General features: G+C 37.3%; 1 protein-coding gene across 4 annotated transcripts in view; it reads left to right on the forward strand.

Moving 5' to 3' along the window:
- LOC124882862 (voltage-dependent calcium channel subunit alpha-2/delta-1-like) overlaps positions 1 to 16,269 on the forward strand; it is a 158,068-nt gene extending 141,799 nt beyond the window's left edge. For all 4 annotated transcript variants that reach the window (XM_047389466.1, XM_047389467.1, XM_047389468.1 and 1 more), the window contains 5 exons: positions 592 to 718; positions 2,615 to 2,730; positions 3,211 to 3,293; positions 9,711 to 9,811; positions 10,625 to 16,269. In XM_047389466.1, coding sequence (XP_047245422.1) covers positions 592 to 718; positions 2,615 to 2,730; positions 3,211 to 3,293; positions 9,711 to 9,811; positions 10,625 to 10,655 — 458 coding nt within the window. In that variant the 3' untranslated portion in view covers positions 10,656 to 16,269. The remainder of the gene's footprint in view (positions 1 to 591; positions 719 to 2,614; positions 2,731 to 3,210; positions 3,294 to 9,710; positions 9,812 to 10,624) is intronic.
- Positions 16,270 to 16,579: the final 310 nt, after the last annotated feature.

Here is a 16,579-nt window from a genome sequence, read left to right on the forward strand (position 1 = left end):
TGTCAGTTTTGAAAGAATGACATGTTCTTTATTTTTTGTAAACATATCATTGTTGTTTGTTTTTGGTTTCAAAAAAATTAGTCCAAAAAAAAAAAAACATTTAGCTGCAGGAACCCGTAAACTGGAAACGTGGAAACTAATCCTTGGGTACATTTGGCAACTATTGCAGTTTGTTTACCTTTCTGACCTATTGTGGCATTTATTTTAGGGGAGCCAAAATGTGCCAGCAGAGAATTGTTGAACACAGTTATTTATCAACTTGGATTTTTTTTCCGTGCTTAATAAATGTACTCAAAGTCAAGGTTTGGATTTTGTCAGATGTTCAGTGTGAGATTGTTACTGCAATAAAATGTATGTTAAAGGCATTTTACACATCTTTACCAGGAGTGCCAATGAATTTGTGTGCATCTGTAAGTGAATATTATTGCAGCTATATTTGCTTCAATAGAAACATCTAGAGTCTACGGTATCTCAAAAATGGGAGTTAGGGTTGAAAGTTTATCTAGATGTGTTATTTTACCTATGGTGATTAGATGGTTGTGATATTTACGTATATGCCAAGTCTTAATATGTTTTCAAATCACCCTACAGCTGAAACGGATGATAAAGTGTCTGATGCAATGACTAAGGAGGTGTGCATCACAGAGCAAACTCAGTACTTCTTTGAGAATAAGGAGTCATCCTTTGGAGGCTCATTCGAGTGTGCAAACTTCACCAGGTAAAGTGTCCTGCAACACATCTAACATCTATTTCACAGTCTTCTATTGAGTTGCATTTGGAAGATGGAGTTTAATTCCCCAGTGAGAGGAAAATGTTAAAATCTGCGTGCTAAGAAGCAGAAATGTTACCATTTTTGAAAGACTTTTCCTGATATTAGTATGGTGCCTTGCAAAAGTACTAATACACATTGAACTTTTTTACATTTTTGTTAAAAGTAAAACTGTGGTTGTATTTATAGTTGGCGTTCTGCCTCTTACACCACTGAATAAAATCTAATCTTGCCAATTGCCTTCAGAAGTCTGCTAATTAGGAAGTGGATTTTACCTATATGTAGTTTAATCTCAGAAAAAAATAATCTGTTGTGTGGAGGTTTGGTAAAAGACAACTAGCAATGAGACAAAAAGCATCATGAAGTTGTTTAGTTTAAAAAGGGTTAGGGTAGATTATCATATAACATTACAATATTTAAAGAGCTGTCACAGTGCTATTTGATCCATCATCAAAAAATGAAAACAGCTTGACAGATCCACAAACCTATCATGACAGTCATCTACTGACAAGCTGAGCAAGAAGAGCATTATTAATTAAAGTAGTCCTTCATAGAAGTAGTCAATAAGTCCATGGTAAATCTGAAGGAGCTGCAGAAATCCAAAGTTCGGGTAAGAGAATCAATTGACTGGACAACTATTTGAAAGGGATTTCACAAATCTAGCCTTTGTGTGGCAATATTAAATCCATTGTTCAAAGAAGACCAAGTCACATTTATTGCCTGCCACAAACCATGTACTGGACTTTGCAAACAAGCAAAAGAAGCTGTTTTGGTCAGATTAAAACAAAACTGAACATGGTGTAAAACTCACAATAGACATCATCCTGATCACCGTAGTTGGAGTCGATCGGAAGATGGGTGGAGCTAAATTCAGAGCAAGAGTAATCTTAGAAAACCTGTTAAAGGCAGCAAAAGACTTAAGGCTGGAGTGGTGGATTGTTGTCCTTTAAGCAGGACAACAACCCTAAATATACAGCCAAAGTCACAATGGGGTATTTTACATCAAAGCAAGTCTGAGAATAGCCCAGTCAAAGTCAAGACCCAAATCTAATTGAGCATCTAGGGCAACTATAGAAATTTGCTGTTCAGACACTTTCCGTCCAATATGACTGAGCTCCAACTATTTTCCAAAAAAAACCAAATTGTCAAAAAATCTGGTCCCAGCTGATAGAGACAGATCCAAAAACACTTGAAGCTACAGGTCCTTCTCAAAATATTAGCATATTGTGATAAAGTTCATTATTTTCCATAATGTAATGATGAAAATTTAACATTCATATATTTTAGATTAATTGCACACTAACTGAAATATTTCAGGTCTTTTATTGTCTTAATACGGATGATTTTGGCATACAGCTCATGAAAACCCAAAATTCCTATCTCACAAAATTAGCATATCATTAAAAGGGTCTCTAAACGAGCTATGAACCTAATCATCTGAATCAACGAGTTAACTCTAAACACCTGCAAAAGATTCCTGAGGCCTTTAAAACTCCCAGCCTGGGTGCATCATGGGTCAGCTAAGAAATGAGTTCTGCACATTGTTTTGAACAAAGTATAAACAAAACAGATAATGTTTTTGCACCAGTGATATGTGGATTCTTGTGAAGTTTTGAGTACATAGGGCTGACAAAGTATTTCTCTTAACTAGAGTTTGCACTGCATGCAGAAAAACCTTGTAAGGCACCATCTCTGTATCTTTCTCTGTATTCATTTGGGTTAAATATTCATCTTCATCCATCTCCTGTGAGCATGTTTTTGTGAAACTGTATGTTTCCTGGACTTTAGCTTTTGAGTAAACAAACTGCTCTCATGTCTTTTGTGTGTGTGTCTTCCTTTTTCTAGGCAATACCTAGCTGAAAAGGTGCCCAATACAAATCTGGTCTTTATCATTAGTGACAGACAAGAAGGCAACAGCCAGTCATGTGGCTTGGGCAAATTAAGACAGGATGAACAGCCATGTATCCTTTTACAAAAGCATTCTGTTATGTAGCAAAGAATGTATGCATTGGATTCAGTAGACAGATGTTTAAAATGTTAGACTTTTCAAAGACAAGTATGTTTGGATGATGATATGGATTAGCAGATTCAGCATCCATAACAAAGAGCAATAAAATCAGCCTTAACTGAATTTTACAAATTGACGCAGACTTCCTATTTGCCTGCTTTGTGTCTTTGACTTTGTCTGTATCACACATGGCTGTGTGAGATCAGTCTGCAGAGTAGCTTACAAACAAATCTAAGATGTTCTTTCAAACACACAAGGCTGAAGTCAATTACAGAAGGAGCTTCTTGGAAAACCTAAGGGACTTGAAAACAGCTGCCACGTCATGGAGGTATTGAGCAATCTGCTTGAGATCCACATGTTTTAAATATTTAATGTTCTTGTACGTCATTGGGTTATCTCTCGTATGTTATGGTTTCCTACTTGACTCTGACAGCTGATGGGCCGGATCCCTGTGAAATAGCTCTCAGGCCTCGCTACAGGAAAGCTCCTTCAGTTTGTTTTGATAAAACTGAGCACGTAAGTTACTTTTAATATACATTGATAACTTTTTCTTGAGATCATTGAGAAATATGTTTTTTCTTCAACAGTATAGTTTTGTTGTACATTTATGCCCACAAATGATTTCCAAAAAGAGATCAAAAGTGGGGACAATCTTCAAAAGATTAAAACTGTCATACGATGATTTTGTTTTGTTTTGTTTTTTATATATATATATATATATATATATATATATATATATATATATATATATATATGTGGTTCCTTTCTTTAATGGTACGCGTTTCAAAATAGTTTAAACGCTAGTCTGTAAACAGTGGGTTTAAAGATGTCTGATGCTGAAGGAAATGGGACAGATGAGAGCACTTAAGGCGAATCTAGCCCCATTGTAAGTTGTGAGTGGTTGAAAGATGCTAGAACTTGCCACGGAGTTGAGTGAAAGTACAGATTCGGGTGATAACTTCCAGTGGGTGTGTCTTTAGTTACCAGGTTTGAAATTGCAGATTGTAATTTCATCCACAGTAGCACTTAACATCTAAAACAAGTTGAAAGGATATACATTGCTGTTTTTGCACACATTACAGGGTTTCCACAAAAAGTCAGAAATTTGAAATATCTTCCAGACCTGGATTGGTATGGAAAAAGATTTTATTTTCAGACTTTATTTTCTTCATGATCTAAATCCATCCATCTAGTCTGATCATGTATCAGACATGGTCTCCATCCACACTATATAACACATACCTTCACTCATATTCCATGAATACCTGCTCAAAGATTATTTTCAAACAATGATGTATGTATTTAAGTATTGATGTGTTGACTATCTGTCTGTCTATCCATTCTGTCCAGTTTGTCCATTTATCAGCCAGCAATCCATTCTATAATGCAAAAATACATCAACTTTGGCTATCCATCCATCTAGTTTGTCCATCCACCCATACATACATCTCGTTTCTTCATCCATCCATCCTTCTATTCATGGATACATCCACCCATCCATCAAGTTAATCAATCTGTCTGTCTGTCCATCTGTTGGTCCATACACCTACCCACTCTTTGGTTTGCTTCTATTATATAGAAATACTAAGAGCATTTTGACTTGTTAGGTAGCAACACATTAGAGAGAATGAACCAAATACCAGAGTAACATTTAAGTGTTTTGGAAAAAAGAAAAGTCCCTAAGTTTCTTTTGATTAAGGACATAATACAGTACAGCATCAGTATATCCTACCCCTGGCTCTTTTCGATCACTAATATGTTTCCCTGATGCATGTCACACATTTTTTGGTCTCTTAAGCGGTCTGTGTGAAGGTTTCCCAGGCAGAGATAAACAGTGGGAAGTTCTAAAAATGAATCAATAACTAATCTAAACAAACACTTCTCTGAAATGCTGGCCTGAATCTTTGCGTGTAAAACCTCAGAGCTCAAGTGCTCTGTTTATTTTGATTCTATAGTCATTTTTTCTCAGTGTCAGTTTGTCAGTCTCACAAATGAACTCCTATGCCTGCTCGGTCTCTTTCACTCACACAAATGCAAACACTTACTCACGCACTAACTCTTATTGCTTCCTAATTGAATGCATCTGCCTTTTTTGATACACTTTCTTCCCTTGAGCAAAGTTTTCTGCTTATGTTTTATTTCTATGTTGACCTTTTGCTGCATGATTCTCTTTCTCTGTTTTCTTTCTGTCCTGCCTTGTGATTGTCTGTTGATGGTTAGGATGAGGCCATGTGCCGAAGGAGCGCTGGCTCCCCATTGGCTTCCTCTCTGCTCATGTTACTGCTGCCACTGTTCATGTGCTGTCTCGGGTCAGTCGCATAAAGCAAGTTCTCTGTCTCTCATGAACATTTCATTATTTTCTTAAACTGGATCTAATAGTCTTTGGCTTTATTGTCCTGTTGTCTTGTTTCTATCCTCAGTTAGTTATCCTTACCATATCTCTCCTCTTGTTAAAATATCTCCTTAGTTCCATGATTTTGTGCCTTTTTCTATTGTTTTCCCACACTTGTCCTCGTCGCCTGTCACTCGTTCATATTATACTACTGTCTGACTTTACCTCCCTGTCTCTGTCTGTCTCTCCTCAACTTATTCTCCATCTCACCTGACTTTGAACTGCAAGGCATGCTCTTTGTATCTTTCCTCATCTATCATTATTCGTCTCAAGATAGTCTCCCGTGCCTCCAGTGACTCCTGACATATCCAGACACCAGCAAAAACAGATCACTCACCTCTCATTTGCATCCAGATTTTCATGCATCTCTTTTAATTTTTCTCAACTTTGTTTTTATTTGCCAAAAAAATATCAGAACCTTCTTTTATTTGGTTTCCATGTAGCGTGCATACAGATCAAGTTTGGTTATAAAGTGGGTTGCAAAGGTATTTACACACCTTTGATAGGGCTGCATGGTTTTAAGTATACACACACACATACACATATACAGGTCCTTCTCAAAATATTAGCATATTGTGATAAAGTTCATTATTTTCCATAATGTCATGATGAAAATTTAACATTCATATATTTTAGATTCATTGCACACTAACTGAAATATTTCAAGTATTTTATTGTCTTAATACGGATGATTTTGGCATACAGCTCAAGAAAACCCAAAATTCCTATCTTACAAAATTAGCATATTTCATCCGACCAATAAAAGAAAAGTGTTTTTAATACAAAAAACATCAACCTTCAAATAATCATGTACAGTTATGCACTCAATACTTGGTCGGGAATCCTTTTGCAGAAATGACTGCTTCAATGCGGCGTGGCATGGAGGCAATCAGCCTGTGGCACTGCTGAGGTCTTATGGAGGCCCAGGATGCTTCGATAGCGGCCTTTAGCTCATCCAGAGTGTTGGGTCTTGAGTCTCTCAACGTTCTCTTCACAATATCCCACAGATTCTCTATGGGGTTCAGGTCAGGAGAGTTGGCAGGCCAATTGAGCACAGTGATACCATGGTCAGTAAACCATTTACCAGTGGTTTTGACACTGTGAGCAGGTGCCAGGTCGTGCTGAAAAATGAAATCTTCATCTCCATAAAGCTTTTCAGCAGTGGAAGCATGAAGTGGAAGCATGAAGATGGAAGCATGAAGTGCTCCAAAATCTCCTGATAGCTAGCTGCATTGACCCTGCCCTTGATAAAACACAGTGGACCAACACCAGCAGCTGACACGGTACCCCAGACCATCACTGACTGTGGGTACTTGACACTGGACTTCTGGCATTTTGGCATTTCCTTCTCCCCAGTCTTCCTCCAGACTCTGGCACCTTGATTTCCGAATGACATGCCGAATTTGCTTTCATCCGAAAAAAGTACTTTGGACCACTGCTTCTCTGTAGCCCAGGCGCTGTCAGGCGCTTCTGCTGCTGTTTCTGGTTCAAAAGTGGCTTGACCTGGGGAATGCGGCACCTGTAGCCCATTTCCTGCACACGCCTGTGCACGGTGGCTCTGGATGTTTCTACTCCAGACTCAGTCCACTGCTTCCGCAGGTCCCCGAAGGTCTGGAATCGGCCCTTCTCCACAATCTTCCTCAGGGTCCGGTCACCTCTTCTCGTTGTGCAGCGTTTTCTGCCACACTTTTTCCTTCCCACAGACTTCCCACTGAGGTGCCTTGATGCAGCACTCTGGGAACAGCCTATTCGTTCAGAAATTTCTTTCTGTGTCTTACCCTCTTGCTTGAGGGCGTCTATAGTGGCCTTCTGGACAGCAGTCAGGTCGGCAGTCTTACCCATGATTGGAGTTTTGAGTGATGAACCAGGCTGGGAGTTTTAAAGGCCTCAGGAATCTTTTGCAGGTGTTTAGAGTTAACTCGTTGATTCAGATGATTAGGTTCATAGCTCGTTTAGAGAGCCTTTTAATGATATGCTAATTTTGGGAGATAGGAATTTTGGGTTTTCATGAGTTGTATGCCAAAATCATCCGTATTAAGACAATAAAAGACCTGAAATATTTCAGTTAGTGTCCAATGAATCTAAAATATATGAATGTTAAATTTTCATCATGACATTATGGAAAATAATGAACTTTATCACAATATGCTAATATTTAGAGAAGGACCTGTATATATACACACACACACACTGCCTGGCCAAAAAAAAGAGTCGCCACCAAAAAAAAAAGGTCACACTCCAATATTTTGTTGGACCACCTTTAGCTTTGATTATGGTACACATTCACTGTGGCATTGTTTTGTTAAGCTTCTGCAATGTCAGAAGATTTATTTCCACCCAGTGTTTCATAACTTTTTCACCAAGATCTTGCATTGATGATGGCAGAGTCTGACCGCCTCACAAAGCCTTCTCCACCACATCTCAAAGATTCTCAATGGGGTTAAGGTCTGGACTCTGTGGTGGCCAATCCATGTGTGAGAATGATGTCTCATGCTTCTTGAACCACTCTTTTACAATTCGAGCCCGATGAATCCTGGCATTGTCATCTTGGATTATGCCCGTGCGATCAGGGAAAACAAAATCCATTGATGGAATAAATGGTTATTCAGTATATTCAGGTAGTCAGCTCACCTCATTTTTTGAACACATACTGTTGCTGAACCCAGACCTGACCAACTACAGCAACCCTAGATCATAGCACAGCCCCCACAGGCTTGTACAGTAGGCACTAGGCATTATGGGTGCGTTACTTCACCTGCCTCTCTTCTTACCCTGATGCGCCCATCACTCTGGAACAGGGTAAATATGGACTCATCAGACCATATGACCTTCTTCCATTGCTCCAGGGTCCAATCTTTATGCTCCCTAGCAAATGGAATCCTTTTTTCCGGTTAGCATCACTGATTAGTGGTTTTCTCAAGGCTACACAGCTGTTCAGTTCCAATCCTTTGAGTTTCCTTTGCATTGTGCGTATGGAAATGCTCTTACGTTCACTATTAAACATTGCCCGGAGTTCGTTCGGAGTTTGTCTTCGATTTGATTTCACCAAATGTTTAAGTGATCGCCGGTCACGATCATTCAGGACTTTTTTCCGGCAACATTTCTTCCTCGAAGACGATGGGTCTCCACTATCCTTCCAGTTTGTAATAATGCGTTGGACAGTTCTTAACCCAATTTTGGTAGTTTCTGCAATCTCCTTAGATGTTTTCTCTGCTTGATGCATGCCAATGATTTGACCGTTCTGTAACAGACTGACATCTTCTCCACGACCACAAGATGTGTCTTTGGAGTTGGCTGTTTAAGAAGTGAGAAGCAACTCATTGCACCAGTTGGGGTTAAATAACGTGTTGCCAGCTGAAACATAATCGCCCATGCAGCAATTATCCAATAGGCGGCTTGTACCTATTTGCTTAGTTAAACCCAGGTAGCGACTTTGTTTGGCCAGGCACTGCACACACACACACACACACACACATTATATATAAATGTGTATATAATGTTTTCAGATTACGTCATCAAACTGCATGAAGCCTTGGTGGCAGTATAAGAAACCTTAATAACCGCTTGAGTAAGCTGTCATCCTTTCCCCTACAAATAAACAAACATTTTTAAACTCGTACTCGTCGTCTTCCGCTTATCCGGGGACCAAGTCGCGGGGGCAGCAGACTCAGCAGAGATGCCCAGACGTCCCTCTCTCCAGACACCTCCTCCAGTTCCTCCAGGGGGAGCCCAAGGCGTTCCCAGGCCAGCCGAGAGACATAGTCCCTCCAGCGTGTCCTGGGCCGTCCCCTGGGCCTCCTCCTGGTGGGACGTGCCTGGAACACCTCCCGAGGAAGGCGTCCAGGAGGCATCCAGTATAGATGCCCGAGCCACCTCAACATTTTTAAACTATTGTCCCAAATCACACCACGCCACCTGATCATGGCAATGTCAATATTTTTATGTTACCAAACATTTTAAAGAAGCAAGGTGAAGAATGTCAGAAGCTGTTGGAGGAGAGGAGATATCTCAGTACATCTAAACTTCTAGAGGAAGAATTTTAACTCATTTTTAGAATGAGTACATTTTGTATCAGGTAGGTGGCGTTACTTAACAATAATGTGTTGAAGTCATCATACTCATTCGTTATTTGTGTTACTCTGGTCACTGCACCAACATCTCGGTTCCTCTTCATCCACACAGCTCCTTAATCCTACTGCAGCAATTTTTGTTTTTTCTTTTTTCTGCCGCAACACATTTACAGACCTTTTTAACAAACTTTCCACTGGATGTCAAGAAGACTAAGGTTAATGACTTATCAAGTTAAATCCAGTCTGTTGAGGTAGGGAAACATCTAAAAAACACAGGAAATTGGGCTCTTTAGATCATGGATTGTTCCCCATGCTCCCTTTTATCAAGCATCACGTATGCTGAAAACTGTACTCTCATAATGAGAACATGTTTTTTGCTTTGTGTCTCTTATTTATTAAAACTGCAACTTTAAATATTTTCTAGTTATTTTATAACTTTACAAATAAAAACTTGTTTTCCTTTCCTTCCAGGAGGAGGACCCTGACTGTGGTGGGGTGTCCAGCCTGATCCCCTCACTTTGGCTGATGGTCGTCATTCAGGTGGTGTTGCTCTGGGTTATAACTGACTCCAGGTACCATGCCATCCCATCATGACCCCAGAAAAACCTGATCCAGCCCTATATGTTTATTCCCTCCAGATCGACAACATGGCTACTAGCATCCAGAGCTGCCACCCAAAGGAAACAACGAAAGGCGCTTGAAACAAAAAAAGGCGCACTGAATTTCTTTCATTTTCAGGGTGTTCTCAAAGTGTCTTCATTTGGGTGATGTGGAAGAAAGCTTTGTTTATCAGAGGATAAAGGTTAAAATGACGTGAACCTACGGCTTTACCTATGATTATCCTTTGTTTCTTCAGCTGAAAAATCCTGAGATTCATTTTGACTTCTGAACCTATATGATGTCACTGAATGAAAGAAATTGGACTGCTTTACAGTGTCAAAGCTGGCCTACATCATGATTGGGGTGTCTGGGGCTTGTTTATTAAAGAAGCCGAGTAGTTTTATTCACCACTGCCAGGAAGAATACGACTCTTTGCAAGAGTAGACTTTATTTATAAACAACATGTAGTGCTTAGAATCCCCTTTTTTCAGTTTGGTTGAAATTTCTGCAATAGAAGCAAAACTAATACACCAGTTTTTGTTTTTTTGTTGGAAATACCACATTTCCACTATATTTCACTACAGTCTGCTGCCTTTTTAGTGATATACCCCCATCTGCATCATGGAAACCATATTCTTAGCAATGTTTATTCACAGAAGCCAACTCTTCTACTGCCACAGAGTGCTGGTTTATGGGTGTTGAGGTTTAAAATTTAGCGCAGATTTTTAAAATTAGCTCAGGAGTTATGTTTGAATTTTCAGCCTTGATTTTTTGTTTTGTTTTAGGATTGCTCCAGGGAAATCTTTGTTGCCATAGCGCAACCAATCAGGAGACATCCAGCTTTTGTCTTCTGCAGCTCAGTGGACAAAATTTCTAGTGCCATGTGGACTGTGTGACTCAGACAAACCCTCTGTAGACTGTAGCTGCTAAATGGAGTGTACTGTTGAATATATTACCTTATGTATTGCTTGAGTGAAGTGTGTGTACATGGTTCATTCATTAAATAATCTTAATAAAGAGTAAGCAACTTCTCTGTGGTCATAAAGAAAAGGGTACATTTATATTTCTTGCTGTCACTTTAATTTAAATGACCATCTGCACTGAAATTCAAAGTGTAGTTGTATTATTTATTGCTACATGTTGGAATCCCAATAGTGGCTCCCATCATTTATTTTATAACCCTATTTCACAAACACTTGGCCCTCATGTGGAATTAAATTGAGGACAGAAAAAAATCTTAGATTGTTTTGAATTTTTTTAATGTCTCCAAGTTATGAAAGATTGTCACCTGTAGCAAGACTTATGTATGCAGAAATTACAGATTTTTCAGCAACACATGTAACACAAGATCATTTTCACCATTATAATAACTACCAATTACTGTCCCTATTTCTTTAAAATATATTATGTTGTGAGACTGCGTATAATACAGCAGCATTCTTAATGATTCTTTCGACTCCTTTAAATTCTTTAAGGAGCCAATGTTATTGAGTACATTTATATTGTTTTTTGTGCCTTGTTCTTGCATTGGGTACTGCAAAGGTACTTCTACCCCTTGAACGTTTTTTTACATTTTGTCACATTACAACCACAAACTTAATTTTATACTAAGATTTTATGTGAGCACAACGTAATGCATATTTGTGAAGTGGAAAAAAATTATACATGGTATTCACAATATTTTACAAATAAAAATCTAAAACGTGGCATGCATATTATACTTACTATTTAACACCCCTACATGTATACTTTGTCGAACCCCCTTTTGCTGTAAGGAGAGCTGTGACCCAGCCTAAAAATCTTGCAGCTTCTAACAGATTTTTCTTCAAAGACTGTTATCATCTTGGCTCCATCCATCGCACCATCAACTCTCAGCCTTGTCTTTACTTAAGAAAAGCATCTTCATAGCATGATGCTGCCACCACAATGTTTCATAGTGAGGATTGTGTATTCGGCATAAGTAAAGTGCTATGTTTCTGCACAAAGGTGTACTACACTTACTAATTATGAGAGGTCCGAAAATATGGTGGGATTGAATTCAGTTTATGGGTATCAGAGTAGTGTTCTAAATAGTTATTGCTGCACTCCTTTCATAGTTTTGTGAATATATTTTTTTGTACCTTTTTCCTCCCACTTCACAGTTGCAGACTGCTTTATGTTGATATTAAAATTATAAATTTATAATAATTTATAAATTAAATACATAGATGTTTGTGATTGCATCTTAACAAAATGTGAAGTTCAAGGATGATAAATACTTTGGCAAGGTACTGTGTATATGCAAGATATATTTTAAGAAAATGTTGTATAGGTTTAAAGTTCAATGTAAATATAAAAAAACTTGTTTCCAAGAAGGATTTAATGAGTTCATGAATGCATTAATTGGTCACAGCAAAGCTTCAAAACAAAATAAATCTGCCAAATTCTTAAAGAACAAAATAAACAGCGTTTGCAAACAACATTGTGAATTTCGGTTTCCCACAAGTGGAAAGATGTAGCAAATAACGTTTTTGGGGGGTTTATTTGATGTAATTTGTATTTGTAATGTCAATAGGATTTACACCCTAAACTGGCTGGGAAACATTAATCGGAGAACCTGACGGTCATTTGTTATAAACCCAAGCTTTAGGTTCTCTTGATAAAATGTTTTATTAAAACCACCTTATTTGATAAGTTTCTTCTGCTGTTATTGGTTAATCATACAGTGAGAGTTATTTAAGATTTGTTGATCTCTGCATTAAACCGAGCACTTGGTAAAAAGCTCATGTTGGCTCATTGGTTCACTTAAATGGGAGTCATATGAAAGATTATCCATCATTATGTAATCTTTAGGGCCTGATGCAACTTATAAATAACTGACATCATTGTGGTTACATTAAAAAATTAAGCAACTTGGTGATATTTTGCATCAGATACTTTGTAAGAAACTGAATCTTAAAATTCTAAATATCCTCACTGAAAAAAGCCGTTTGCTACCTGAAACAAAAACAGGGTGTTTGTGTGATTTGTGTGTATATGATCTGACGAAAGTTTGCTGTAACCATTTTTCCGTGTGAACCTGAAAAACAAATATTTAGATAGTTTGCATTGCCTCATCATTAATCACAACGGTATTGTGAATTTCAGTTAATCACTTCATACTGATTTTTGTTTCTGTTCGAGAAACAATGGCAATGTTGTCGAGCATTTGTCCACTGTATAACAAGGTATGATCAGCTAATACTGCCGTCCTTTTGGGGAGACAGCATTTGGCTTTACTGCAGGGAAGAAAATCTGACTAATGAGCATGATGTTTAGAAGCACTGTTCAATCTAACAGGCTCACACCTTCTATGATTTATACACCATACCAGTGATTTAGCCCATTTTCTACAAATTGGTAGTTCTCTGCATTATTGATAAAAAAATTTCCAGCCGCATTTTGATATAAAATGACAAAAGAGAGCTATGCAAAGGTTTCCAATAAAAGTTTGGTCTTCACTGGATAGGCCCCAATGTGTTTCCATGCTCTGTTGAAATTTTACCTAATAGCCTCATGTATTCATCTCACTTTTCCACCTATTAAGCTTAAAGCTTTAGCAATTGTTTATAGAAGCACTATTTTTTTCAATGCTAATTTGTTAGCATACCATTTTTAATATGTTAAGCTACCATGGAGAACATGTTATCTTAACATCAAAAAGCTAGTATTAAAGGTTGCTTTCATTCACTTTTTAAATGAACTTTAACGTCATGTACAAGCTTGTTGTTTTTTGGTTTTTTTCATGCGATAGTGCTAGCAACATGCTAATGAGTTAGCTGACAAGCCTATGTTTGGCTCCAGTGAGTGGCTGTTTGTTTCGTTTTGTTTTAAGCTCTGGTTTCTTCTCATAATTGTTTAAAATTATATCAGTGCATATAAAGACAGGAGACTGAAGCATAAAAGTCAAATGTGTGTACTTCCTAATGCACACAAATGCATTTAGAACACTGCACCTTTATTGCAAAGCTCAGACATGAAGAAAAACTATAAGATTGGTTATTCTTCTGTAAGGAGGAATAACCAATTTTATCTTGTAAAATGTTTTGAGATTGAGCTTTCCGAATGTGTAGCTGTATAATCATTTGAGAACTCATTCAGATCTGTATTGCATTGAGTTGGCCAACTTTTCACACCTGCTATTCCAGCCTAGTGCAGCTTCAGCAGCAATCATAATTGCTAGGTCTATTGGTTTTCTGTTATTTTGCTACACATATTAGTTAATTTGCCATATAGAAATATTATTTCTAACAGTGACTGATCTGGTTACGGATGTTGGAATGCTTTATTTTGAGCACAAATATAGCTGTAATTAAGGAACATTGGTCTGACCTGCTGTATATTTATAGTCCTTAGAAATGAAAAAAAACATTTTTTAATTTTCTTAATCTTCGCTTTAGTAGCCATTTAAAACAATTGCATACAGCTGTCTTTTGTAGACTACCTCCTTGCTACCAAAGATGTTGTAGTGCCATTACCAGTGTGTACTCAGTCCTGCCTTAATGTTCTTTTTTAAATTAGCCTCCATGGAACATTATGCTTATTGAAAAATGTGCTATTTATTATGTAAAAGCCTCTTCCAGCCATCAATAACAGTGGCCTATGCCGTGTCATCAATTAAACCAAAAGACATTTTAGCAAGCTTTTTGAAGACTGCATTCTTAATTCCTCAAATTAACAAAAATTAGGCAATGATACATGGAAAACTACTGGTGCAGGATTGGTTTTATCAAAAAATGTATCCTCAAATTAATTAAACTTAAACATTTGCAGAGAAAGTGTCATTGGATACATAATTAAACTAATATACTTTTGCCATATGCGGCATGGAGTTTAATTATACCCAAGAGCTTTATGGTGCAGTAAAGTGAAACGCTACATGTTATCACTATAAGCCTACGTTATGTGGATTAGGTTTGTGATTGTGTTCAAATTAAGTGTCTGGAGGATAACTTTATTTATCCCAACATCTAGCTCTCAAATTGTTGCTCCTTCATGCGGAATAGTTTGGTGAAATGCTAGGTTAATGCTAGGTTGATAATACAGCTTGTAACATATTCTAGTGATGTTGCACTTAATCGTGTGCAGACAAAATTACAAAAGGTGTTTTGCTTCAATACCATGGTGTCAATGAAAACATTCTTAGATGATGATCACTGCTGCTTGTGTGAATTACCTGTTGTGTAAGGTTGTCTTACAGACACAATGGTTTCCTGGTTACAATGTTAATTTTTACTTGTGATGAAGAGGAAAATTACTGATGTGTTTTAGCTACTTTCTGTGCAATCGTCTGAAGAGCAGCAAAAATAATCCTTAACACTAAACATAATTTTAAAGAGTGAAAAATAGATAAGATTAGATTAAGGAAAAAAGATTATTTAGATCAATAAAATATTCTGCACAGTTTGATACAGTTTTCAAGCTGTGCATAAAAATAGGCTATGTTTAGGGATTGCAGAAATTGCAGATGCACTACTCACAGGGGTTGAGGCTAACTTAAAGTTGCAACAAATATCAGGAGTTGAGGTTAGTCAGGGACTTAAATACAGATCATTTAATCTGCTTGAAGCTGAAGCCAATACTTGGGACTCCTTATCACACTGAGCATTCCCTGTTTCAAAGTAACAGAATGCAAAGTTTGGCCTTGACCTGCCTTTGACATTAATGTTATCCTCATCAACCATGGTCAGATTGCCTCCAGTACACTATCATAAATTGTAAACCATTATCATTTTAATAAAATGTGTGCATAAAAATAAAAAATTCAATACACAAATATTAGTCAATTTAAATTCTGTGTAGAAATAAAGAAGATGAATATTCAATTTAAATCAAATAATGTACAAGCTGTAGATATTGGGCTAAGAATGCTGGCATGGTCAGTAATGTCATTTTTTGGCAGAAAATCAATGCACTGTACATAATAAATTAATTCATCTAAATGGTAAGAAAGCAGTGGAAATCAGAAAGCTTCATATTAGTCCAAATGTTTCATTCTGCTCCAAGTGCTAAAATCAGATGCTGTCACCTCAGGAATAATATTGACTTAGTGTGGTTTACTGTAAATGTTTCTTATTCTGTTGGTGCTCTCCATATAGATTGTGTGGGTTGGCCTTTTTCTTTCTGGAATTTTGATGATTAATTTGTGGATCGTTTTTTGTTTGAATTTGAGGTTTATTTTTATTGTCTTTTCTGCCATTTTATTCTTAGGGCAGATTTTTGGTGGATGGATCCATCATGTCACACCCTATGTGGCAGTCTTGGTTCCCCTCAATAGTACTTCAATTGTGGCACTCGATTGTTTAGAAAAATACATGTAAATCAAATGGAAAAAATGAAGACATTTAACATCCCAAAGAGAAAGTTTGTTAATATCAAATAAGGTATATTCATAATAAAAGATTTGCCATTACTCTGTTGCCTTTATATTAAGAGTTTGCACCTTTGTGTACGATTGTCCACAACAGATCCATTTCTTTCTTACTGTAATAACATTATGAACACACATTTTCCATCCTAATATTTAGCATGAGAAGGAAGCAACAAAATTACAGTCCCTCAGTGTCTAGCAGACATCTTAAACTGACATCCTGCCAAAACTAACAGTGTCTATGTAAAAAAGGCGAGCTGAATTTTACAAAGAATTTATCTCAAGTGTCAGTTAGCAACGACATGTAAATTTACAGTAATTCCTGTTTTCCAACTGCATGTTGACCATATAG

The sequence above is a fragment of the Girardinichthys multiradiatus genome, chromosome 17 (genome assembly GCF_021462225.1).
Source record: "Girardinichthys multiradiatus isolate DD_20200921_A chromosome 17, DD_fGirMul_XY1, whole genome shotgun sequence".
Taxonomy (NCBI): domain Eukaryota; kingdom Metazoa; phylum Chordata; class Actinopteri; order Cyprinodontiformes; family Goodeidae; genus Girardinichthys; species Girardinichthys multiradiatus.